General features: G+C 42.3%; 1 protein-coding gene across 1 annotated transcript in view; it reads left to right on the top strand.

Moving 5' to 3' along the window:
- Positions 1-26,121, top strand: part of LOC132265288 (cell adhesion molecule Dscam2) — a 52,991-nt gene that overhangs the window by 10,362 nt on the left and 16,508 nt on the right. Inside the window, exons 6-11 of the mRNA XM_059765872.1 lie at positions 7,938-8,058; positions 8,692-9,128; positions 9,624-10,031; positions 10,129-10,290; positions 11,710-11,997; positions 25,367-26,057. Coding sequence (XP_059621855.1) covers positions 7,938-8,058; positions 8,692-9,128; positions 9,624-10,031; positions 10,129-10,290; positions 11,710-11,997; positions 25,367-26,057 — 2,107 coding nt within the window. The remainder of the gene's footprint in view (positions 1-7,937; positions 8,059-8,691; positions 9,129-9,623; positions 10,032-10,128; positions 10,291-11,709; positions 11,998-25,366; positions 26,058-26,121) is intronic.

Genomic DNA, 26,121 nt, shown 5'->3' with positions numbered 1-26,121 from the left:
ATAAAAGAGGAAGTACAAGAAGAAAAAAGAAGATCTATTGGCAACTTTCATTTCATTATATTGAGATTAATCACTGTGGGAGGTGCGCGTCACTCTTGCTTTTCCTCCTCTAGCGATTAGCTGAAGAAATTATGCCTCAAATCTCACTTTTCGAGCTTGTTTGCTGAAGTGTGCGAACAAGCGCACGCGTTTTGTGTCGATGACACGCACCTCTCATTGTCAACATTGCATGCAATTTAAGCCTTAGATTGTAAGAAAAATAATCACTGCCTGGTCATCAGTGTTCTGAGTGCCGTCTCAGAGTGCTGTTGAGCCTGGTAAGTGCTGAAAAAGATCATTAAATGCCTGAATGTTGGGATAGGGTACCCTGTTGCGTTCGCGTGATTTTGCACTCTTAAATTCAATACTCTCGGCAAAAGTCATAATTCGCTTCTCGAGTGGCTTTTTGAGGAAATGCAGTAAATTTTGCTCGTGAAGAGAGATTGAAAATAGACCGAGAGAATTCTTGATGTTTTATTATTGAGAGGCGATCGACTTCTTGCACAAGAGAAAATTTCCCATCACTTCCCTGTGTCCCAATTCTGTCGTCCCTTTTTGTCCTTTCTGAACACTTTCATGTCAGGTAAGTGGGTTGAATCGATTTTCATTGGCTTGGGCTAAAGCACAGATATATTTTCTGTGGTTGTGTGCAGAAAATACAATTGTTTTGGAGTTATTTTTCTCTCTGAAAATTTCACTGAATAAATTGATGATTTGGAAAGAATTTAATGTAATTTCCAATGTATAAAATTTGATTTTATCACATTCTGAAGACCGCGAAAGCTCAGTTTTCTTTTCGCGTACAGCAAAGCTGAGTGTGAGTTTATCAATGTCCTTTTCTCTCTTCTTGTCTTCTAGAGCCGGTGGGAAGAGTTTCTCCAAAATTCTCATCCACTTCCAAGTCAAGTACTTTTGATATGAAATCTGGAGAAAGCGTGACTCTTCTCTGTCCTGCTCAAGCATTTCCTGTTGCCATTTATCGGTAGGTTTTCTTGTCCCATTTTGCAAATTGTGTGCAAAAGCAATTTGTTTTCCTACCCCAACATGGCAAAAGATTGCACAAATTGAGGAAGAAAAAGAGAGAAGAAAGGATAATTTTTACTACCATTGGGAAGTGCATAATTTGTTTTGCTCATAGAGCCAGTCGGGAGTGTAATGCCGCGTCTCATGTCAGGAAATGATATTAAAGTCCTCGTGAATCAGGCTAATGATGCTGTAACATTGTTGTGTCCAGCACAAGCTTTTCCTGTAGCTATTTTTAGGTGAGAGAGAGAAAATTGTGTTCTTTTACAGTCTCTCTTGCAATGTTTTATGTTGCGAACTCAATGAGGGTTTTTCTCCATCCCAACAACAAAAATTCTCTGCGCCAAGCGGAAAATCGATAATTTCACACTCACTTGTTGCAAATTCAGAGCCAGTCGGGAGTATTGCACCCAAATTGATGTCTGGCGACACAACGAGAAATGTCATTGCACCACAAAACAGCAGTTTAGCTCTTCTGTGTCCTGTTCAATCGTTTCCTGTGTCGTCCTTTAGGTGAGATAGTCGTGATTCTTTGGCCCCGAATCCCAACATTTCCTGAGGCTTTAGGATCTTTGCTTTCTCAGCTTTTTGTGGGTGGTTTGATTGTCAATTTTGTGTCTTTTTCTGGCACTCCAGAGCCCGTTGGGAGTGTCGCTCCCAGACTCAATGCCCATGACACTCTAACAGCGGAGAAGAGTCGAGTGAATGCGAGCTTGAATTTGCTCTGTCCAGCACAATCATATCCGGTGCCAGCTTTCCGGTGAGTGAATTTGACCATCAGGCAAAATCGTCAGGGTACTTTTTCTCAGCATTTTGGCTTCGAAATCATGTTAGAAAGTGTTAAAATCGCTCTTTGATCCACTTTTCTACAGAGCCTGTTGGCAGTGTTGCACCTAAAGTCAACACACATGATTCCTTTATCGTTGAGAAGATAAAGAGTGGGAAGAATTTTAATCTCTTCTGTCCAGCTCAATCTTATCCTGTGCCGGCATTTCGGTAAGAAAAGGAGAAAACTCCCACAAAAGGGTGTCAAAGTTCTCAACATTCAGGAGGTTTTTTGGGGTCAATTGAAGTGTATTTCTCGGGTGGGTTTTCTTTCCGGTGGGTTAAGAGAGGTGAATTTGCTGTTCTAGAGCCCGTTGGCAGCGTGAGTCCCAAAGTAAATGTTGCGGATGAGTTGAAGATAACACGCGGACAAGTGGGAAGTGGCGTGAGTTTACTCTGTCTAGCGCAATCCTATCCAACGCCGGCATTTCGGTAAGCGTGAATAGAATAAATTAAGTTGGAGAATCTTCACTTGAATTTGTCAATTAGATCCAACATTCAGGGATTTTCTGTCTTTCTCTAATCCACTTGTCAATACACACTCTTAATGACAGACTCTTTCCTTTTGCATTCAGAACCTGTTGGCAGTGTGAGTCCCAAAGTTAATCTTGGTGATGAATTCAAAATGATTAGAGCGCGAGTTAAGAAGGCAATCAATCTTTTCTGCCCTGCACAGTCTTTTCCAGTGCCCGCTTATCGGTAAGAATAATGATGCCTTCTTGATAATGCTCAAGTGACAAAACCTATCCCAACATTCAACAGTTGTGATGTACTTGAATTTGTGGCTAATTTCACGTTTGTTAAACTCCTTCAGAACCTGTTGGCAGTGTCAGTCCGAAAGTCAATTTAGCGGATGAATTCAATATTGCTCGTGGGAAATTGAATGAAAGTCTGAGTCTCATGTGTCCTGCACAATCATATCCAATTCCTGTTTTTCGGTAAGACATTTCACTTCTTGTCCTCATCTAAAAGTGCCCAACATTCAGGCAAATTTTGGAGTGACCCAATTAATGTTGAAATTCATTTTCCCTTCACTTGAAGAGCCCGTTGGAAGTGTGAGACCGAAAGTTAATCAGGGTGACAAATTTGGAGTGATTCTTGTTGACGAAGGGACAGAATTGAATTTACTCTGTCCTGCTCAGTCCTTTCCAATTCCCATCTTCAGGTAATTGTAATTGCAATTAATGGGTAATTTGATGACCTTTCCCAACATTCATCGTTTGTGTCTTCTGGGGTGGAATTTGATTGTAACGAAATTCTTTTTCTCAGAGCCTGTTGGAAGTGTGAGACCGAAAGTTAATCAGGGTGACAAATTTGGCTTCGCTGTGGTAAATGCAGAAATTGGAACGGATTTGAATCTACTCTGTCCAGCTCAGTCTTTTCCTGTGCCAGTGTTTAGGTGAATTTTCCAGGGATTTTCCCTGTCCCAAAGACATTCAGGGCATTTTTGCGAGGTTTTCCTAACGATTTCTCTTCCTTAGAACCTGTTGGAAGTGTTCGGCCGAAGGTTAACATGGGCGAAAAGATTCTCTTAGTTGAGATTCAGGCAGAAGTTGGAAATGGATTGAATCTACTTTGTCCTGCTCAATCCTTCCCAATACCTGTGTTTAGGTAAAAGCTCGCAAAGGATATTCTAATCTTGACATTCAGAGCATTTCAATCTTGACTTTTCCTAACGATTTTGCATCTTCAGAACCCGTTGGAAGTGTTCGGCCGAAGGTTAACATGGGTGAAAAGATTGGATTTGTCGTTGTCACGGCTGAAAATGGAACAGAACTGAATTTACTGTGTCCCGCACAATCTTTTCCGATTCCTGTCTTTAGGTAAATACGAGAAAAATGCTAAAAATCCCAACATTCGAGGCGTTGTCAAAACCTTTTCGACTTTACAAGTGTTGTTTTTCTCTAGAACCTGTTGGAAGTGTTTCGCCTAAAGTTAGTTTTGCTGACAAATCTATGATTGTTCCTGCGGAGATTGGGAAACACTTGAGTCTTCTCTGTCCTGCACAATCCTTTCCTGTGCCCGTTTTTAGGTAAATCAACTGTTTTTGGGTATCCTTCCTAACAATTCAGGGCATTTAGTCAATTGAAGTAACTAAAAAACTCTCAATTATGCAGAACCCGTTGGCATTGTGAGTCCTAAAGTCAATTTGCTAGACCAATTGAGGATTGTCATTGCGAAAAGCGACTCGATTTTCACGCTGTTGTGTCCTGGTCAGGCTTATCCAACACCTGTGTTCAGGTAAAACAAAGGGTATTTTAGTCCAGCATTCAGGGCATTTCGATTGACGTTAATTGATCGTGTAACTTGAATTTCCCAGAGCCGATTGGAAGTGTTCTTCCTAAGTTTCCAACTGGAGATATTAGTCGATCTTTTATCGGTCACAGTGGCTCAACTTTAACTCTCTTATGTCCTGCTCAGGCTTTTCCTTTACCGGTCTTTAGGTAAGATTCTTTCAAGGGTTTTGAGATATCCCAGCAATTGAGGCGTTTTAATGATCGATAGTGGGAAATATCCTAATACGAAACCTTCTTTGTTAGAACCTGTTTCCAGTACTGCGCCTAGAATCCATTCACTAACTTACAAGCCAAATTCGGTAACTCAAGCGTCTTCCGTGTCGATTTTGTGTCCTGCACAGGGATTTCCCGCTCCTAGTTTCAGGTAAACCGGATAAATTTTCCGCATTGAGGCATTTTCTGGTCGATGAAGTGTTAGAAAACATTATTTCAAAAGCGTTCTTTAAATTCAGAGCCTGTGTCCAGTACATCTCCTAGGATGCCTAGCTTAGTGCAGAAAGATTTCTTTGTGAATGTCAAAGAATCAACAGCTATGCTGTGTCCTGCCCAAGGATTTCCCTCACCTAATTTCAGGTGCATTTCCGAGGAGTTTTAATAAGATTCTTATCCCAACATTTGAGGCATTTCGGTTGTGGGGAATTGACACTGAATAAAATGATCGGTTTACAGAACCTGTAGGGGCGAAAGCTCCTGCTCTTCCGAGTGAGGATTTTCAGAGATTGTGGATCAGAAGAAATCTTATGCAGACCTTTGCACTCTTTTGTCCCGCTCAGGCTTTCCCAGTCCCGGCATTCAGGTGAATAGCAAACAGAGAAATCTAACTATGAATCATTGTCTTTTGCAAGAACCTGTTGGAGCCAAAGCTCCGACGCTTCCGAATGGTGACATTCAGGGAACTTGGATCAGAAGAAGTCGTTTGCAAACTATAACAATCTTTTGTCCGGCGCAAGCTTTTCCCGTCCCGGCATTCAGGTGATTTTCAAGCGAAAAATAATGGTTTTTCTATTTAAAATTGTCTAAAGAACCTGTCGGTGCCAAGGCTCCTACACTGCCGAGTAGGGATAATTTATCGATCAAGCGATACTTAGAGGAAACTGTAACGCTTTTCTGTCCCGCCCAGGCTTTCCCAGTCCCGGCATTCAGGTGAATATCAGATAGAAGAAAATGATACATTTTGCCTTTCATTAGAACCTGTTGGAGCCAAAGCTCCAACTCTGCCTAATGGAGATGTTCAGAGTCAGACAATTCGGAGAAACTTGTTGCACACAATCACGCTATTTTGTCCGGCGCAAGCTTTTCCTGTTCCAGCATTCAGGTGAAAACTTAGCGAGAAGTTATGACTATAATTTGTAACTTTACTTTCCCGGGAAATCGCTAAAGAACCTGTTGGTGCAAAAGCTCCAACACTTCCAAATGGCGATGTTCACAGTCAGTCGATAAGGAGGAATTTAAGACACACAATCACGCTATTTTGTCCTGCTCAGGCATTCCCAGTCCCGGCATTCAGGTGAATATTTTGGCGTGTTTGTTAAAGTGTTGTGTTTTCCGCCCCTTAAGAACCTGTTGGTGCAAAAGCTCCCACTTTGCCGAGTGGCGATGTGAAGAAGACGTGGATTGAGAGGCATTTGGCACAAACAGTGACTCTATTTTGTCCTGCTCAGGCTTTCCCAATCCCAGCATTCAGGTGATTGATTTGATATTCTCATTCTCAAGATTATTTCATTTTCACAATTTAAGAACCCGTTGGCGCTAAAGCTCCGACTTTGTCCACTGACATAAAATTTGCCGGAATTGAGAGGAGACAGAATTACTCTTTCGCTCTTCTATGTCCGGCTCAATCATTTCCCGTTCCGGCGTTCAGGTAAATGACCGACGAAGGGAAACTGAAATTATCCGATGCCAGATTTCCCAATTTCATTGATGGCTGAGTGTTGAGAGAGTGGAGGAAAAAGGGAAATTTCGTCACCATGACGATGTGCGTTGTGTTTGTTTGTCCTGCGCACTGCGGAAGTTGAGATGACAATCAGCTGATAAGGGATATTTCGATTGATAAACCTGTTGAACGTATCCGGGAAGTCGGGGAAGTGGTGTGTGTGTGTGTAAATATAATCCCTAAATACGACCACGTGAGAAATGAATGGGGTTGTTTTGCGAATGCGCAGAATTTTTCCAACTTTCACTGACCTTTCTCCATGTGCAGAAATTTCCCTCTCAACGGCATACTTTCACGTCCCTCACGATGTCTTTTTTTAGGACAAACTCTGGGGCTTCACCCACTTTTCCAACATTCTGTGCAAGAGGGAAAGTTTATTACTCGTACGTTTGATTGTTCGTTTTTGCAGAACCTGTTGGTGCAAAAGCGCCAACTTTTTCATCAGAATCCAAAGGGAGCATTTTTGTGCGTCCTGTGGCATCGAGTTTTGCTCTTCTCTGTCAAGCACAGGCTTTTCCTGTGCCTTTCATAAGGTGAATTCCAAGGGCTGTTTATTCCAATATTCAGGACATTTGATTTTCTTTTAAATAAAAATAAGTTATTGATTGATTTCCCAATTATTCCTTTGCAAATTGTGTAGAACCTGTTGGAGCAAAAGCTCCCACTTTTTCCACGGACTCCAAAATATCTGCTTATGTGCGAGAAGTCGGAAGCAATTTTGGGCTTTTGTGTCAAGCTCAGGCATTTCCTGTTCCCCTCATCAGGTAATCTTACGCATTATCTTATCTTTATCTGCAATTCTTTCTCTCTCTCTGTCTGAATGACTTTAGAACCTGTTGGAGCAAAGGCGCCAACCTTTAGCACAGAAGCAACGGGGTTTTCCTACAGGAGGAGAATTGGTGAAAACTTTGGATTATTGTGTCAAGCTCAGGCTTTTCCTGTTCCGATTATAAGGTGAATGTCAAGGATAAACGGTTGCTTATCGGAAAACTTTGGCAAAAAATACGCAACAGGGTGAAAAATCCCAATTAATAGAGTGTTAAGGAATGCGATAAACAGCCTCTTTGTGTCCCTTTTGAACAGAACCTGTGAGTGCCAAAGCGCCGTCATTTTCCACTGAACTCAAGAGCATGAGCTTTCAGAAAGAAGTTGGTCACAATTTTGCTCTCTTGTGTCAAGCTCAGTCATTTCCTGTGCCGGCTTTCAGGTAAAGGATGAAGAATTGCCACCAAATCCCAATGTTCAGGCTGATTTTCTGCGATTTTTGATTGAATTAATGCTGGATTAATTATTCTTAGAGCCTGTTGGGTGGAAATCACCAGCTTTTAACACGGATTCTAAAAGCAGTACTTTTATTCGTGCTGTAAATCACAGCTTTGGACTCTTGTGTCAAGCTCAAGCCTTTCCTGTTCCTGTTTTCAGGTTAGATACATAAGATTCTTACATCATTTCCCATTGATTCTCTCTCTCTTCGTGTTTTAATGATGGAATTTTTTCTCTTGTGTCCTTTTTTGCAGAAAGAATGTGACAATATTGTGGTGGAAATTGAGCTTTTGAGGACTGGGTTGAACTTGAGAGCGGCTTAAGGTCTGTTCGCAATCATATTCACAGCCTCACACAGCTTTTGATTTCACCATTAATTGCCGCATCTTTTCTATGTGCCACTCATTTTGTCTCACGCGCAAGAGAATGGACATTTTTGCACACTGTTTTCCGTTTATTATTCGTAACTGTTCTTGGCTGCGGAATTCCCTATTCCAAATGTTCTCAGCATGAATTTGCGAATTGTTTTACGTTGATTTGTTTCTCTGTGTGTGCAGAACCTGTTGGATCTGTGGCGCCGAAGATAGCAGGATTTCGACTGCAGGAAGCGACAATTCGCGAAGGAAGTACAACGTCGATTCTGTGCTTGGGACAATCCTTTCCCACCCCCAGTTTTAGGTACACAAAAAACTCTGCAAGAAAGTCATTTTGGGGGTGCAAATGAACAGGGTTTCCTTTTCCCGTGGCATTCTTGAAGACTCTCTAAATAGATGGTTAAATTATGCTATTAATTCAGAGCCTGTGGGAAGTGTTCCTCCCAAATTGTCCGGAGATCGACTGCAAGAAGTGAAAGTGCATCAGAAGTTGTCAATATCTCTGCTTTGTCTGGCGCAATCGTTCCCCATTCCAAGTTTCAGGTAAATTCAGGCATGAATTGTGAGTTTTCCAACGTATTTAATGCAGAACCCGTTGGATCTGTGAAGCCTCGAGTGACATCGAAAGCTATTGATGTGAAGGACGTCTCAGCTGGGAGTATTTTCGTGGGTTTATGTCCTGGCCAAGCATATCCAGTTCCTGTTTATCGGTAGAGTTGCTCAATTCCTTAGCTAAGGTTCAATTTTAGGCCATTTCTCTGGTAATTCTTTCCACTTGTCGTGATCCAAGGTAAGTGGATTCACTCATCATCGTCGCTGATCATCTCTCTCGAGGGTGTGGAAATTGAGGGTGGAAATGCCTCTTGAAGAACTTTACAGCCAATCTTAAGCTTGATTCTCCACTAATTCTCTGTTTTTCTTCCGCGTAATTTCACAGATGGTACAAATTCATCGAGGGCACAACGAGGAAACAGGCTGTGGTGCTCAATGAGCGCGTGAAGCAAGTCTCCGGGACACTGATCATCAAGGATGCCGTGGTGGAGGACAGCGGAAAGTATCTGTGCGTGGTGAACAACTCCGTTGGCGGCGAGAGTGTGGAGACTGTGTTGACCGTGACGGCGCCACTTTCGGCCAAGATTGATCCGGCGAGCCAAACGATTGACTTTGGGCGACCAGCTGTGTTCACATGTCACTTCTCAGGGAATCCCATCAAGACCATTTCGTGGATGAAGGACGGAAAGTCCATCGGCCACAGTGATGCCATTCTCAGGATTGAGTCGGTGAAGAAGGAGGACAAGGGAATGTATCAGTGCTTCATTCGCAACGACCAGGAATCCGCAGAAGCCAGCGCTGAGTTGAAACTTGGAGGAAGATGTAAGGATTGCCATAGAAACAGTCTGATTAGAGATTGATATCATAATTCTCCTTAGAAGAGCAGAGAAAATTAGCTATTCTATTTTGATATGAGAGAAAATTGGAATCTCTTAAGATTGCACTCAAAGTGCATTTGATGAAGTTCTGTGATCAATTTCATATGAATTTTATTAATAATTCACTTGAAGATATATGGCAAAGTTTAAGCTGTTGAACTGTGGCCAAAGGCAAAACTTTCCAACATTTACTCAAGTCTCAAGTCTTCCTGGATGGAAAACTCTATGGGTTAAGTTCTCTCAAAAGTGATTTCTGAAAATCTATCAAACTAAATATCTTCTGGTTTTATATTAAATAGTTAAACATGCTTTAGAAGTTATCTAAGTTATATTTAATAGTTGTCAATTAATGTATTGTTTAGATTTGGGAGAAAACAATAATGAATTGCATATAATTTTGAATGTATGAACTAATTCCCATCTTTGTACTTCTTTCCAGTCGATCCACCGGTTATTCGTCAGGCTTTCACCGATCAGGTTCTGCATCCTGGGCCGTCGATGTTCCTGCGCTGCGTGGCCGGCGGCAATCCCACGCCTGAGATCTCGTGGGAGTTGGACGAGAAGAAGATTGTGAACAATGACCGCTTCCAAGTGGGCCAATACGTCACGGTGAATGGCGATGTTGTGTCCTATTTGAACATCACGGCGATTCATGCAAATGACGGAGGACTGTACAAGTGTATGGCGAGCAGCAAGGTGGGCGTCGCGACGCACTCGGCCAAATTGAATGTCTTTGGACTGCCGTACATTCGACCGATGGAGAAGAAGGCAATTGTTGCCGGTGAAACACTCATTGTCACTTGTCCCGTTGCCGGACATCCGATTGAGTCCATTGTGTGGGAGAGAGGTTGGTGTCCTTTGCCTTTGCTTTTGCCATGCTTTTGAGGCTCAAGTGTGGACATCTCTTGATGAACTCCAATTGGGTTTTATTCTTATCTTCGCAGACAATCGCGCACTGCCAATCAATCGAAAACAGAAAGTCTTCCCCAACGGCACCCTTATTATTGAGAATGTGGAGAGAAATAGCGACCAGGCGACGTACACTTGCGTGGCGAAGAATGCTGAAGGCTACAGCGCCAGAGGAGCTCTTGAGGTGCAAGTTATGGGTGAGTTTTACTCATTATCTTCTGCTTTGGCAGTGATTCCACCCGGAAAAGTGACGCTCTTACTGAGAATTATAATGAATTTGTGCGCGGTGAAGTCAAAGCTTAACATAGAATGTTTGCGATAAGGTTGAAAAGTAATCTTCAACTTTCACTGCAACTCTCATAAATTTGAGATTGAGTTTTTACTTTGACGTCAGATAGACAAGTATAAAAAAATTGCAAAGGGGTAAAAAAGTGTCTTTCTTAGTGAATTTTAAATGGTAAATTAGACAAATTTCCGAAATGAAATTTATAACTTTACAAAACTTTATAGTTTTCCTCAAGTTTGACGCACAAATATCGGATATGAAATGATTTTCGATGTAAATCACAGTCTTTTAATCCAGTTCTCAAATTTCATATAAAATTTCAGCTGAGAAATCGCTGAAAGGCGTTCATTTTAAAGTCTCTAAATATGATTTAATTATTCAAATTCACTTTAAATGAAGGAATATTTATGAAAAATCGCCACTCAAGTGAATCACGATCGTCGGCATTTATTCACCCCTTTAGCGTTCTAATAATTAACATGCACATAATTATTGTGTTTTAGGGTGTGGATGAAAGGGATGAAATGCAGAAGAGTAAATTATCCGTTGAAATGGAACTTTTTACAACGTATTCTTTATCTATTCATGATACTGAAACTGCATTGTAAAGTTTGTTGTGAATTTTTCAAAAGTTGTGCACTTTCACAAAATGAGAAAAAAGGGAAACAAAGAGAACTGTTAAACACGTCACTTTTATACTGGGTGGAATTATGCTAAAAGCACAATATTTATATATAATACATGAAATAATGTGAATTTTCTCGGAAAGAACTTTACTATATATTTCGGCGAAAGAGAAAAGTGATAAAAAGGGGGTAAAATTTCGCTGATTGAATTGATTTTTAGGTGGTTTTTTTTTATCTTTGAAAAATGTCTTGAGGTAAGTTTGCTGATTGCGAAAATTAATGCGGATGCTTCTTGTCTGTGTTTTCACGTCGCAGTTTTGCCACAAATTGTTCCATTTGATTTTGGGGAGGATGTGATAAATCTTTACGACATGGTTTCGGCAACTTGCACTGTGAACAAAGGCGATCCTCCAATTGATATTTCCTGGCGATCAACTTCGGGTCAGAAGGTCACGACAAATGATGGGATTTTGATTAGTCGAACAAGTCAGCGAATCAGTACGTTGAGTATTGAATCTGTGCGAGCGCGACATCGTGGAAATTATACTTGTGTGGCGAAAAATTCTGGCGGAAAGGTTGAATATACGGCAGAATTGTCGGTGAACGGTGGGATGAAAATTCCTTCTTACTCTTCCTTGTGTATGATTTTGGAATGTCTTTTGTTCGTTTTCCGCCTCCTGTTGGACAAAAAAAAATTTGAAAAGTCCTTCCGCAAATTGTGCCCTTTGATTTTGGCACGGAAGTCATCAACGAGATGGACATGGTGTCGGCGTATTGCAGTGTGAACAAGGGTGATTTGCCGGTGAACATCTACTGGACGAGGAATGGGAGGAAGGTGTTCACAAATGATGGCATTCTTATCAGCAAAACGAGTCAGAGGATTTCGGTGTTGAGCATTGAATCCGTGCGTGATCGTCATTCGGGAAATTACACGTGTTGGGCGGAAAATAGTGCAGGAAGTGTTCATCAGAGTGCACAATTGCATGTCAATGGTCAGAACTTTATACATCTCTTCCATTTCACTCTCTCTGTGTTGTGTTAATGCCTTTTTGTTTTGTCCCTCTGGGAAAGTTTTACCACAAATCCTTGCATTCGACTTTGGCGATCCTGTGGACGAATTGGCGATGGCGACGGTGAATTGTGCTGTGACAAAGGGTGATTTGCCTCTGGAAATCTATTGGGTGTTCAATGGCAGGAGGATTTCCAGTGGCATGGATGACATTCTCCTGACGAGGAGCGGCCAGAGGATTAGTATGTTGAGCATTGAGACTGTCCAGTCGAAGCATCGTGGAAATTTCACATGTGTCGCCAACAATTTGGCCGGTCAGATGGAATACACGGCGGAATTGAGAGTGAATGGTACAACAATGATAAATGACAAAGGAGCAGAGTTGACAGGATTACAGATGAAGTGAAGTGTCCTTAATCTGTGACACTTGTGGCAGAAAAAATTGCCTCTTTTCAGAAAGTCAATTTCAAGCTTGATGCATCAATGAAATTGTGTCAAAAGCTGAAGAATTTGTCAAAAAAAATAAATCAAAATTGGACACAAACCTTGCATTAATTGCGTCATTCAATTCGGAATATCTTCTCAAATCTAATATCCTGTCCACTCTGATAGTGTGAATAGTCATTAGTCATCGAATACGGCATTAGTTTGCAAAAGTCCCTTTTAGTTGAAACTGTGGTGCTTTTGTGTGATTGTGTGGAGTTTTAATCGGTAATGATATTAGTTTATCTCCTGTCTTCCTCAAAACTCTCCCATTTATCACTTTTGAGTCTCTTTATGTGTTGAACACAAAGAAGAAGAAGAAAAAACGCTGATCTTCCTCCAGTGCCGCCTCACATCATGCCTTTCACGTTTGGGGACGAACCTATGAATCCTGGCGATAGTGCGGCGGTGAATTGTATGGTGACGAAGGGTGATGTTCCGCTCGCATTCAAGTGGATCCTGAATGGCCAGGAGGTGATGTCCGGTCGTGGAGGTGTGACCATTGTGAAGATGACACAGAGATTGAGTGCTTTGAGCATTGAGTCCATTTCCGATGGGCACAGAGGGAAGCTGAAGTGTATCGTGGAAAATGCTGCTGGAGTGACTGAAGTGGAGTCTGAGTTATTTGTTAATGGTAAAATGCAACTTGTGCATCGTGTGTAAAAGCGCTTTTCTCTTCTCTTCCTTTTATCCCTGTATTGCACTATAACATAAAACATCAGTCCCACCTCAAATTATCCCGTTCACGTTTGGGACTGAGCCGTCGAATGTGGGTGAGATTGCGGGTGTGCAGTGTTTGGTGCCGAAGGGAGATTTGCCCCTTGAGATCCACTGGACACTCAATGGGGCGCCTGTTGTTGTGGGTGAGGAGGAAATCACTGTGACGAGAATGAGTGGGAGAAGTAGTTCGCTGAGTATTGACAACTTGAGTTGGAGACATCGAGGAATGTACAGATGCATGGCAACAAATACTGCAGGAAGTGCAGAAGTGACTTCGGAGCTCAAAATCAATGGTACTTTTTTTTTGGAGGGAGAAAGTTTGTCCATTGGTGTCTTATTTTGCTTATTTCAGCTTCTTTTTCTCTCTCTCACACTTCTTTCCTGTGACTGAGTGAATATCCCTGAAATCCTTTGTGTGTGTTCTCTCTTAAAGTTCCACCGCAAATTATTCCGTTCACGTTTGGGGACGAAGCATCAAATCCTGGCGATAGTCATGCCGTTCACTGCACAGTGACTAAAGGTGATGTCCCAATTGACATCAGATGGTCACTAAATGGACAGCCACTTGTGAATTCAGAGAACGGCGTGACGATTTTCCGAATGTCACCCAGATTGAGTTCACTCAGTATTGATAATGTTAAGGATATTCATCGTGGTGTGTTCAAGTGTACGGCTTCAAATGCGGCAGGAGCCACGGATTATGCGACAGAGCTAATTGTTAATGGTATTGCGAAAATGCAAATGAGTCGATTGTTAATTAACTTAGTCATCTGGCCTTTCTTCTTCCCATCCATTTATCCTGTGCGTTTGTTATTCTTGTATGTGTGTATTTTGTGATCAGTTCCACCGCAAATTCTGCCGTTTGCCTTTGGCGACGTGGCGTCGAATCTGGGTGAGAGCATTGGCGTGCAGTGTATGATGACGAAGGGGGATTTGCCTGTGGACATCAGGTGGATGCACAATGGTGAGGCTGTGATGTCGGGAAGGGATTCATTCACCGTGAGTCGCTTGAATCCTCGCACCAGTTATCTAAACATTGAATCTCTGAGTGGCATTCATCGGGGTGTTTATGCGTGCGAGGCGAGAAATGTGGCTGGAATGGTGCAGAATTCAGAACATCTTCATGTTAATGGTACAATAGCTGAGACAGAGGATTTTGTATTAGCTTCACGTCTTATCATTATTTCCTTATATGCTGATTTTGTTCTTCCTTTCGTTGTGACCCAGTCAAACCCTATATCAATCCCTTCGCCTTCGATGGTGAGGCCAATTTTGGCGACAGTGTTCAGTTGACGTGTCATGTGTCGAAGGGAGATTTGCCACTGAAGATTTCCTGGCTCTTCCGTGAGCGTCCAATTGTCAGTCACTTGGGTGTGATGATGACAAAGATTGGCGATCGATCCAGCTTTCTCACCGTGCCGTCCGTGAAGGCGGAGAACAGTGGGAAGTACACGTGCACGGCGAGCAATCAAGCTGGAAGTTTCAATCACTCCTCAACACTTAATGTTAATGGTTTGCTGCCTTTCCATCATTCTTGTCTTTTTTATTTTTCTTTCCTGTGTTCTTTTTTTCTTCCACCCCCCAAAAAGTTTCACCTCAAATCATGCCCTTCGCCTTCGGCGATGATCCGTCCAACTATGGCGACAGCACGGCTGTGCAGTGCATGGTGATTAAGGGCGACGCTCCGCTGGAGATTCAGTGGCGTCTCAACAATGAGACAATTACGAATGGGAAGTTTGGTGTTTCCATCATAAAGATGTCGGCCAAATTGAGCTCACTGAGCATCGATGCAATCAATGATAGACACCGAGGCAATTTCTCATGTCTCGTGTCCAATAAGGCGGGCCGAGTGAGTCACATGGCAGAGCTGAAAGTCAATGGTAGAGTGGGAGAAGAACGCTGCTCCTGATATTCTTTAACATTTTCACTGATTACAAACATTCTGTTGGACACAATTGAGACTCTCTCTCTCTCTCTTGCTTCGAAGATATTTGTTCACATATGTATAAAATATATGTTATTCAGTATATATATATATTATGTAGTATTGAAAAGGAGAATTGATTTTGTCGTGCTGTGACTTCATAAATCCAGAAATACGGCACAGTATATTCATAGGAAAATGTGTAACAATTCTGCAAAGAATTTTTCTCATTTTTTTATTCATATTTTACGCTTCAGAAGTTTGTATTGAATGAGGAAACTCTGATAGTTTTCCTATGTATGAAACGTTTTTCACTGTTTGACTTGTTCAAAAAGTTTATGTTGGAAATGAATTTATGCACAAAAGGGTGTGCAAAAGAGAGATTACAACAATTCTCAATCACTTCCTTAGTAAAATGTACTTCAAACTGAATCAAAAGTCCTCTTGGGAATTTTAATTATCCTGCAATCCTGTAAATCCTCTGTGAAGTTTTTGGTGCACACAAGAGAAGCTCGTCTTCATTTGTGAATGATATATAGATATATATGTTCTGGGAAATGCATTCGAGTGAGGAAACTTTCCGTAGGGATGAATAATTTGTTATCGCACGAAAGTCATAAATCATGGAAAGCGAGAGAGAGAGAGAGAGAAGCAAGAGAGTCACTTATAATGTTCAATGAAACAAAGAGAGTGTTTGCAATGTAATAGAGTTTGTCTTGTATGTTGATTCTCAATGTTTTGATTCACTTTTCACTCCAACCAAAAACAATCCTCTTGTGTCTGTGCAGTTCCACCGCAAATTCTACCCTTCTCCTTTGGGGATGAACCGGCGAATTGGGGCGACAGTGCGGGTGTTACGTGCTTTGTGACAAAGGGTGATTCACCAATAAACATTTCGTGGGAGTTTAATGATGAATATCTCGCCAGTGATGCTATGAATGTCATTATCAATCGCATCTCGGCAAAATCCAGTTCACTCACCATTGATAATGTGAGTGGAGAGCATCGCGGTGTTTACAAGTGTCTGGCAATGAATAGAGCTGGAAAGGCTGAATATTCAGCGGTATTTGATGTCAATGGTAAATTTCTGTGTGTGATGCTGCAGGCAAATATTTAATATCGTTTGCGTATTTTGAGACAATTTCATTGATGATGAGGATAAAGTTACGCGTGTGTGTTATCATATAGAGTGTGGGGCTTTAGTTGTGAATTTGTCAAGTTGTTTTATGTATGTTCAACCCTAAAGGATCAACGTGTAATTTATTCTCAACTGTTGAATTTACTTTTATCCAACAAACACATCACACTTTTCCTCCAGTTCTGCCCTACATCCATCCATTCTCATTCGACGGCGAGGCAAATTCGGGTGATAGTATTCAATTGACTTGCCATGTGTCCAAGGGTGATTTGCCATTGGTGATTAAGTGGACACACAATGGGAAGCCCATTTATTCCCATTCGGGCGTCTTGGCGAATAAAATTGGTGATCGCATTAGTTTATTGACGATATCATCGGTGAAGGCGGACAATTTTGGTCTCTACACGTGTGTGGCGTCGAATTTGGCAGGACGAGTGAACTTTTCAGCTGAACTATTTGTCAATGGTGTGTTTTTTTTTTATTGTTGTAATGTGTTATCACATTTCTTCTTTTGTTCTATTCAAGTCCTTCCCCACATAAGTCCCTTCACGTTCGACGAGGACATTTTCAATGGGGACTCAGTTCAGGTGACGTGTCACGTTACGAAGGGCGACAAACCGCTGAACATTTCGTGGAAGTTTAAGAAGGAGGACTTGAGACCGAGTTTGGGGATCAATACGATAAATTTGGGCGATAAGACGAGCATGCTGATCATTTCGTCTGTGTCGGCTGGACACATGGGCGAATACTCGTGTCTGGCTGAGAATGGGGCAGGAATTGTTGAGCACAGTGCTCAACTGAATATCCATGGTTTGCTTTTTTATGTTTAACACTGATTTTTGACTATCTTTCTTTGCCTCTTTTGCCTCCCAGTTCCGCCCCATATCAATCCTTTCTGGTACGATGATGATCTGAGTCCGGGTGATTCGGTTGACTTCCTGTGTCAGGTGTCAAAGGGGGATTTACCGATGAAGATTGCGTGGAATTTTCATGGGGTGTCAGCAGAGATGAAAGATCTGGAGATTCGCACGAAGAAAATATCCGCCAGATCCTCTCTGTTGTCCATTAGACTTGTGACGGCGGCGCACAGTGGCAATTACACCTGCACAGCATCCAATTCAGCTGCAACGACCAGCTATACAGCTTCACTCACAGTCAATGGTATTTGCAAATGGCCAATTTGTGCTCGCTTTTATCTATTCTATGGCATTATGTGGGCTTGAGGTGATTGTGAGAGATGCATTCTCCTCTTAACAAAATTAACAATTAACACTTGAGTGGAGTGGATTTAAAGAGGAACACGAAGAGGAATTATATTTATCTATTTGCATATTATTAGTGAAAATGTCAGGTTGAATTATTGATTTAACTTTTCTTTTGGCACAACAAATGGAATTGATAAGGAAAAATTAATGTTTAGTGTTTTAAATTTTCTCTCGTGTGTTAGGTGAAATTATCAGCTCTAAATTACACTTTTGACGTGTGATACAACGCTAAGGTGTATGTGAAATATTACACGTTCTATTAGATGAGCTTTCTGAACAGTTTAAGGGACATTAAATCCTAAATTCGCAGCATATTTGCAATGAATTATGTGCGGTAAATTTTCCATTAGTAACTATATCATCGTGTGATGCTCAAGGTAAAGAGCTTAATGCTCTGAAGAGGTTTCTGCTAAGCGATATGATATTATTACAATCCTCTTGATATTTGCTGCATAAATCCTTTGACCTCTCAATGGTGTATTAAAGGATTTTCTCAGATACAATTCATACACAATAATTTCAAAATTGAATTACGTATTTGAACCGTCCAATTTGGCCAGAAAAAAAGTTGGTATTGTTGAAATATTGAATTTGTAGCTGGAGGATTTTTATCCTTAGGGAGACTTGCAAACACAGCAAGAAGTGATTTGTTTTGGGGGTTCGGAATCAGCAAAATGTCTATGATTTATTTCGGGGATTCGCCAGAGAATGTGTGTGTGTGTAAACATGCGATGGGTCACACGATTCCTGTGCAAATAACACGGAAGCACTTTGCAGTGATGCCAAAAATCACTCCCTTCACGTTCGGCGAGGAGCCGCCTTTCGTGGGCGACTTGGTGACGGTGCAGTGCGCCGTTGGGTCTGGGGACATTCCGGTGGAGATGACGTGGCTGCTGAACGGACGGCCGGTGGCCAGAGTGATGGGTGTGTCGACTCAGCGACAGGGCAGGAGAGTGAGTGTCCTCACCATTGAGTCGGTGGCTGCTGAACATGCGGGAAATTACACGTGTCTGGTGGAGAATCACGCTGGGATTGTCAATCACACGGACAATCTGTCAGTTAACGGTTGGACGTTTTTCCTGGCCTTTCCTTTCTCCGTATATTGGCTAATTAGATTCTCTTTTGATTGGCCTATTTGACCATTATCCCTTTCTCACTCTCTCTCTCTCTTCCTTTATGTGTGCTTGCTTTCGTTCAGTTCCACCCAAGATTGCGCCCTTCGATTTTGGGGATGAACCACTGAATTTCGGCGAGCCTGCATCTGTTCAATGCACAATTCTGGGCGGAGATTTGCCTATTAATGTCACCTGGCTGCTCAATAACAAGAGTGTGGACGTGTTTGCGGACATTTCGGTGGCGAAGATTGGGAAGAGGGTGAATGTGTTGACCATTGAGGCAGTCTCTGGTCATCATGCTGGACTTTATTCATGCTTTGCGGAAAATCGCGCTGGAGCGACGAATTTCTTTGCCCAACTGACCGTTAACGGTTGGCAATATTATCACTTTTATTGCACTTTTATTGATGTGTTTGCTTTTTTCTTTGCTCTCTTTTTTCTCATGTCTTAAGTTCCACCCAAAATCACTCCCTTTTCCTTTGGAGACGAAACGATGAACTTTGGCGAGCCTGTTTCCGTGCAATGCACAATTTCTGGCGGCGATTTGCCTGTCAATGTTACGTGGATGTTCAATGGGGAGAAGCTGCAGCCGTATCTGGAGATTCTCACGGAGAGTCGTGGCCAGAGGATGCACAATCTCATGATTGACTCAGTGTCGGCCAAACACTCTGGCAATTACACTTGCGAAGCATCCAATATTGCCGGAAGGGTTCGACACACATCTGTGCTGAGGGTCAATGGTTATTACCTTCTCTAGTTGTGTCTCTCTTATATTTCTGTTTTTGTGCATAGAAGATTTATTGTTTTTCTGTTTTTCCTATACTCCTGAATGACACAAAAAAAGTCCCTCCCCGAATTGTGCCTTTCGCCTTCGGTGATGAGCCGGCAAATTTTGGGGACTCGGCGAGTGTTCAATGCTCCGTGACATCTGGCGACTTTCCAATTCACATCCGCTGGCTGTTCGACGGGCGGAAGCTCAAGAGCGATTCGGGTGTTTCCACGTCTCAAGTGGGCAAACGCTCCAACGCCCTCAATATTGACTTCGTTGAGGCGAGTCATGCTGGGAATTACACGTGCGAAGCTGCTAATGATGCTGCAATTGTGAATTTCACAGTTCAACTTGTCGTTAATGGTTATTTATTGACTTTATGTTTTCTCTGAGTGTGTATTTTTTTTTCTTTCTTTTTATTCACCCTCTGCAAAGTCCATTTCATCTCCTCACTTTGAGTGCATTTGCAAAGAGGGGAAAAAGCGCCGAGCTTTTTAGAGGGCGAAATTGAGTGTGAAGCTCAGCAAGAGATAAAAGCAGATAGAAAGGCGAGAAAAATTCGTGTTTCAATTTGGTGTAGGATCGAATGAAAAAGCGAGAAAAAACTCTTGCAGTGCCGCCGAAAATTGCAGCCTTCAGCTTTGGGGATGAGGCGATGAGCTATGGTGACACGGTTTCAGTTCAGTGTACAGTTTCCGGCGGTGACTTGCCGGTGAATATTTCATGGCTCCACAATGGGCGTCCAGTGGCGGCTTTCTTGGGCATCAGCACAGACGCGCGGGGCAAACGGATAAATGCCCTGACAATAGACAGTGTCTCGGCGAAGCATATTGGGAATTATTCATGTAGAGCAGAAAATCGTGCTGGTGTCGCTCTCCATTCGTCCGAGCTTCGAGTTAATGGTTTGTGGTGTTTCGTCGTGAGTTATTAATTTCTCTCGTTATTCCATTTCCCAAACCACCATCCCAAACAGTCCCTGGTGCTACTCACGTGGCTGTGTGAGGAGTGTCCGGAAAATGGTAGGGAAATGGGTTGATGCCACAAGTTTTCATGCAAAATACGACAGTGGGGAATTTTCCATCATATTTCTGCTGAGTTGAGCAATGTAATTTAAAGTTTCTGATGCACTTAAATCGAAAATATCTCACTTTAGCGAGTGATGAGCGAATTTTTCGGGCACAAAATTGTTCACTGAGAGAAATATGCGGTGAAAATTAAGTTCTTTTTGCAATGAATATATGGTTTTAAAGCTGTGAAACTGATTATAGGATTTAAGAAATGATTTATTTCACGAGAAACCGATTTATATAGGCTTTTGGAACACTTGCGTTCTGAATGAGTCTATGCAACTTTATATTCTGATCTTATTAAATAAGATGTCACATTTTGTAACACAAGAATACTTTGCTTATACGTTAAACAATAGACATTATCTGTCAGAAATGAATCTTACATAGTAAAAATCATGTACTTCTTATCCCAGGAACAGAATCTGTCTTTCAAAGTCATCGAAGTTGACATTTTATTTGTTAATAAATCATTTTCTCTCAGTGCAATTTTTATTAAAAATTTGGCGAATGTCAAAATTATCAATTTATTTCACTTAAATTTCAATATTAATTGTAAGTTTAACGATGTGGAAGGATTTTATGGGTTGAAATGTTGGGTTTTGCGACATTATTCTGGGAAGGGTGTGAAAATTCAATTATTTAGCAATAATTTCCATTTGTTGTCTTGTGAACAATGCGCGTCGGCTGCAAAAGTTCCGCCCAAGATTGCGCCCTTCAACTTTGGGGATGAGGCCATGAATTATGGTGAGACTGTGTCGGCACAGTGCACAATTTCCGGGGGTGATTTACCTGTGAATGTGACGTGGTACTTCAACGGCAGTCCGCCAGAGGCATTCCTGGCCATTTACACGGAGAAGCGCGGCAATCGCATTAATAATCTCATGATTGACGCCGTCGCGGCCAAACACATTGGCAATTACACCTGCGTGGCGGCAAATAGGGCGGGAATTGTGCAGCACTCGGCAGAATTGCGAGTTAATGGTACATATTTACATGCACGACATTGATTTTTTTTTCTTCCTGTGTTCGCTGTACACTTTTTTCAGTTCCACCAAAAATTGCTCCTTTCGATTTTGGGGATGAGGCGTCGAATTCGGGCAATTCTGTGACTGTTCAGTGCACAATATCGTCTGGAGATTTGCCAGTGAACATCTCGTGGCTGTTCAATGGCACGGACATTGATCCGGCGTACGGAATTGGCACTGTGAGGATTGGGAAGAAGGTCAGTGTGCTGGCCATAGACGCGGTCAGGGGTATCCATGCGGGCATTTACGTGTGCCGTGCTTCCAATCGAGCGGCCACTGTTGAGTATTCTGCTCAATTAGCGGTTAATGGTAAATTGCTGTTATCTCTAACTTGATGCCTTTCTGTGTGTCTCTGTCCTGTCTCTCCCCAAAAGTCCTGCCACGCATCATCCCGTTCGCCTTTGAGAAGGGACCCGCGGTGATGGGACAGGATCTGACGCTGACGTGTTCAGTGCCGGACGGGGATTTGCCCATTGATATCCAGTGGTATTTCAATGGGCGCCCGATAATGGACTCCGTGGAGATGTCGATGATGAGGGTGGGCAAGAGGACGAGTGTGCTGAGCATTGAGGCTGTGAAGGCGCATCACGCGGGCAATTTCGCCTGTCAGGCCAAGAATAGAGCCGGAAGAGCGCAACACTCCACCGAATTGAGTGTCTATGGTGATCAAATGGAGGCTATAATGTTTAATTTCTCAAGCCCTTCCATGGAATCTCAGCTTGAGACTAATTGACAGACATACATAGGAGTTGTTTTCCATTTGCAAGCAATTAATGATGTTATTGAACAGTCTTAAGAACATTTGTGATGAATCTTCTGAGATTCTGCGAAAGTGCTCAAACTTTTTTTTCTCACCCTCTATTTATATTTATTTACATCGTTTTTTTTTGTTTTTGTCCCATCAAGTGTTTACGTCAAATTCCATATACCTTTTATCTCCTCTGCAGTCCTGCCAAAAATAGCTCCTTTTGCGACTGGCGGTGCTCTCTTTCCCGGAGACTATTTTCAATTAAACTGCGCCGTGGTCCATGGAGATTATCCCTTCAACATCACATGGTGGTTCAATGGTGCGCCCCTTGGCGGTGGCGCGGGCGATGTGACGGTGCTAATGCAGGGCAAAAGGAGTAGCTCGCTGAATATTGACTCAGTGATGGCTCATCATGCCGGAAATTACACTTGTGTGGCTGCAAATGGGGCTGGAAATGCCACATCCACCGCCCAGCTCACAGTTATGGGTGAATTAACCGCATTACATGCCCTTTTTGTTCTCATCTCCTCACATTCTTTTTTTTGCCATGGTTTCACTGGGAACTCCTTTTTTTGTGTGTTGGGCGAGAGAGAGGGAGAAAATTTCAAGTATATTTTGTATTTAAAGTATGATTAAATTCCGTCCTTATCAATGCACAGCAGAACAGGCAGCTAGAATGTTGAAAATATATACTTGTAATTTTCTCTCTGCATCTTTATTTCGCTTTCGTGGAACACTAAAAAAAAAAACCTTCACCTACAACTCTTCTCACTCCCTTATCGTCATAATATGTGTAATAATATAAAAAAGGAGCTTTTATAGTCCAAGCCAGAGAGTTCCTTCCGTTGGCGCAGGAAATGGTGCGAGGGGAAAAAAAGCGCAAACGGCAATTATGTTTCTGTGGGGTTGGATTAAATGATGCAAGGAGTAATTAAAATAAGTCTAATTGTATAAAATTAGCCACAAATTGTTGCTATTAATATTTTCCACCTTTTTTTCTTCTTTTCTCTTCTCTTCTCTTCTCTTCTGGCTGGAATCTCGTGTGGGCGATTGCGAAAAAGAATTGCCACAGATTCAGCCTCTGGCCGTGTCAACGGACACCAGCTATGAAGGGGATTATGTTCAATTAACGTGTATCGTGTCCAAGGGGGATTTCCCGATTGTCTTCGCGTGGTCGTTAAACGGGCAGCCGGTCACGAGTTCAGGGCCAAGAGCGGCCACAACACTCAATGTGGGGCGCCAAACAAGGTAAAATTGCCATAATAAATCTCGTGGCACTGCCAGGAGACGTTATCTGACGGTGTTTCACTGCACTCGGAGAAAATTGAGGAAAATCTGACGTTTGTCCGCAGAAATTTATGTGATTGTCTAATGAGAATCCATCAGAATGTCATCAGACAATCGTATGTTGCAAAAGACAAGATAATAGCAAGAATATGTATTGATGAATAATTTTAGCGAGATAATCATGTTAAGCTTTTCTTGATATGCTTGAAAGACAATCCTATGACGCTCAAACGAATGATGATAGACATTCTGACTGAAAGGGTGTAAATGAGATTACTTGGTGGATTGTAATTTTCTCTGAGTGCAGATGTTCTCCACTGCTTTCCACGCTTTGCGGTAAAGAGGAGGAAAATATATATGAAAGCTTCTTATTATTTTAATTATGCTGGATTGAAGAAGGATGGCAAAGAAAAATGCGATTCATTGTGACAAGCGATATTAAGGCGAGAGAGAGAGAGGAAATGAATCCTTCACGGTGGAGTGACATGAAAGCCCGAAAAATATGCATGAGCTTTTTTATTTATTACTTTTGTCAAAGCTCTCAGCCTAAAGCTTTTTGCAGAAGCATAGGAAAGTCAGTGGAGGAAAAATGGTTGAAGGAAAATGATTATAATGTGATGTAATATTTCTCACATTTATTTCGTGTTCTGCTCATCCTGTGATTCTGCTGGGATTTGTAGTTTGCTGATTGTACAGAATGTGAGGCATCATCATGCCGGATTGTACACTTGCACAGCCACAAATCCTGCTGGAAATGCCACGGAATCAGCCGCTTTGGCTGTGAAGGGTATACAAGAGCTCTTTTGCATAAATATGAAAAATATGCTGCCATTCGGGAGAGAGAAGCGAAAATCCCATCCTGAATTTCCCTGCACTTTCTTTTTTGTTGTTCACCTTTTGTCATCTCGTGAGACATTTCTCAGCGCCCACGCTCAGGATGCTTTTGCCCACCTTCGTCATCGTGGGGATGTTTTTTTTTTCCTCCATGGGAGATTCTCTGATGCGGAAAAGTCGATGCTGGAGAGATTCGTCTCGATGTGTGAAGGGATTGAAAGGATGTTTTTCCTCTGTTACACACTCTTGTCCTCCGTGGGCGGGCCACTTCAAGATGCGGGCTGTCGCTTTGGGTGATCCACACACTTTCCGGATGCGGAAGGGCGCGTGTTGTGTGTGTGTGTGTGAAGAGTCTAAGCGCAGGGATACAGAAGAAGAAGAAAAACCTCCTCACCCACATTGTCCTTTTGGCCTTCGCGCGGCGGTGGAAAGACTCAATTTGCAAGAGAATCCCGTCACTCCAACTCCTCATCCTCTTCAGAGTAGATCTCTTTTTTTATGTTGCTCAACTAATGGTAGTGGTTTTAGAGCATAAATTGCATGGCGTGTGTAATTCAATTTTGGAGCCAAGAGATGATAAATTGCGTCGGTGAATTTTATTGCATTTTTCTCAACCAAGGTGAAATCCTTGGATGGAAGAGGAGAAGAAAGGAATGTCAATAAAGACAAGAGCTTTTGCATAAATTTAGGTCACAGAATGTCACATTCCTGATTTATCATCTCGTGTGCTCTTCATTAAAATGGACAAATTAATGTAGTTTTATTAACACAAAATTAATTTCTCTTAACTCTACTAAGTTGTCCCACATTTTCTCACTAAGTTTCATTTATGATTTTTCTCACATTTGTACGCAAAATGTCCTGGAGCTCGTCCGTTCAATGCATGCTGAAAAAAGAAAGTCAATGCTTTGATTGTGATATTTGAGAAGGTTTAGCAAGAGTGGCGAACTAATTGACTCGTGTGCGTGTTGCAGTGCCACCGCGTTGGATTCTTGAGCCAACTGACAAGGCATTCGCACAGGGATCAAATGCCAAAGTTGAGTGCAAGGCTGACGGCTTTCCCAAGCCACAAGTCACGTGGAAGAAGGCAGTTGGAGACACGCCCGGAGACTATAAGGATCTGAAGGCGAACGACAATATTCGCGTTGAAGATGGAACGCTGTTTGTGAACAATATTCAGAAGAACAACGAAGGCTACTATCTCTGTGAGGCAATCAATGGCATCGGCAGTGGATTGAGCGCTGTGATTCTGGTCAGTGTTCAGGCGCCGCCAGAGTTCACGGAGAAGCTGCGAAATCAGACGGCGCGTCGTGGCGAACCGGCTGTGCTACAGTGCGAAGCGAAGGGTGAAAAACCCATTGGTATTCTCTGGAATATGAACAATAATCGCCTGGACCCGAAAATTGACAATCGCTACACAATTCGCGAAGAAATTCTCACCACAGGCGTAATGTCGAGTTTGTCGATTAAACGCACGGAGCGCACAGATTCCGCACTGTTCACATGCGTGGCCACAAATGCTTTCGGCAGTGACGATGCCAGCATTAACATGATCATTCAGGAGGTGCCGGAGATTCCCTATGCCCTCAAAGTGCTGGACAAGTCTGGAAGAACCGTGCAATTGAGCTGGGCAAAGCCATACGATGGAAACTCTAACCTGGATCGGTATGTGTGATCATGTTTCATTAATTCTAATTAATTTTCTGATGATATTTGGCTTCTTTATCAC

This window comes from Phlebotomus argentipes, unplaced genomic scaffold (assembly GCF_947086385.1).
Source record: "Phlebotomus argentipes unplaced genomic scaffold, Phlebotomus argentipes genome assembly contig_2, whole genome shotgun sequence".
In the NCBI taxonomy this organism is placed as follows: Eukaryota; Metazoa; Arthropoda; class Insecta; order Diptera; family Psychodidae; genus Phlebotomus; species Phlebotomus argentipes.
This window is presented reverse-complemented; position numbering and strand designations above follow the sequence as displayed.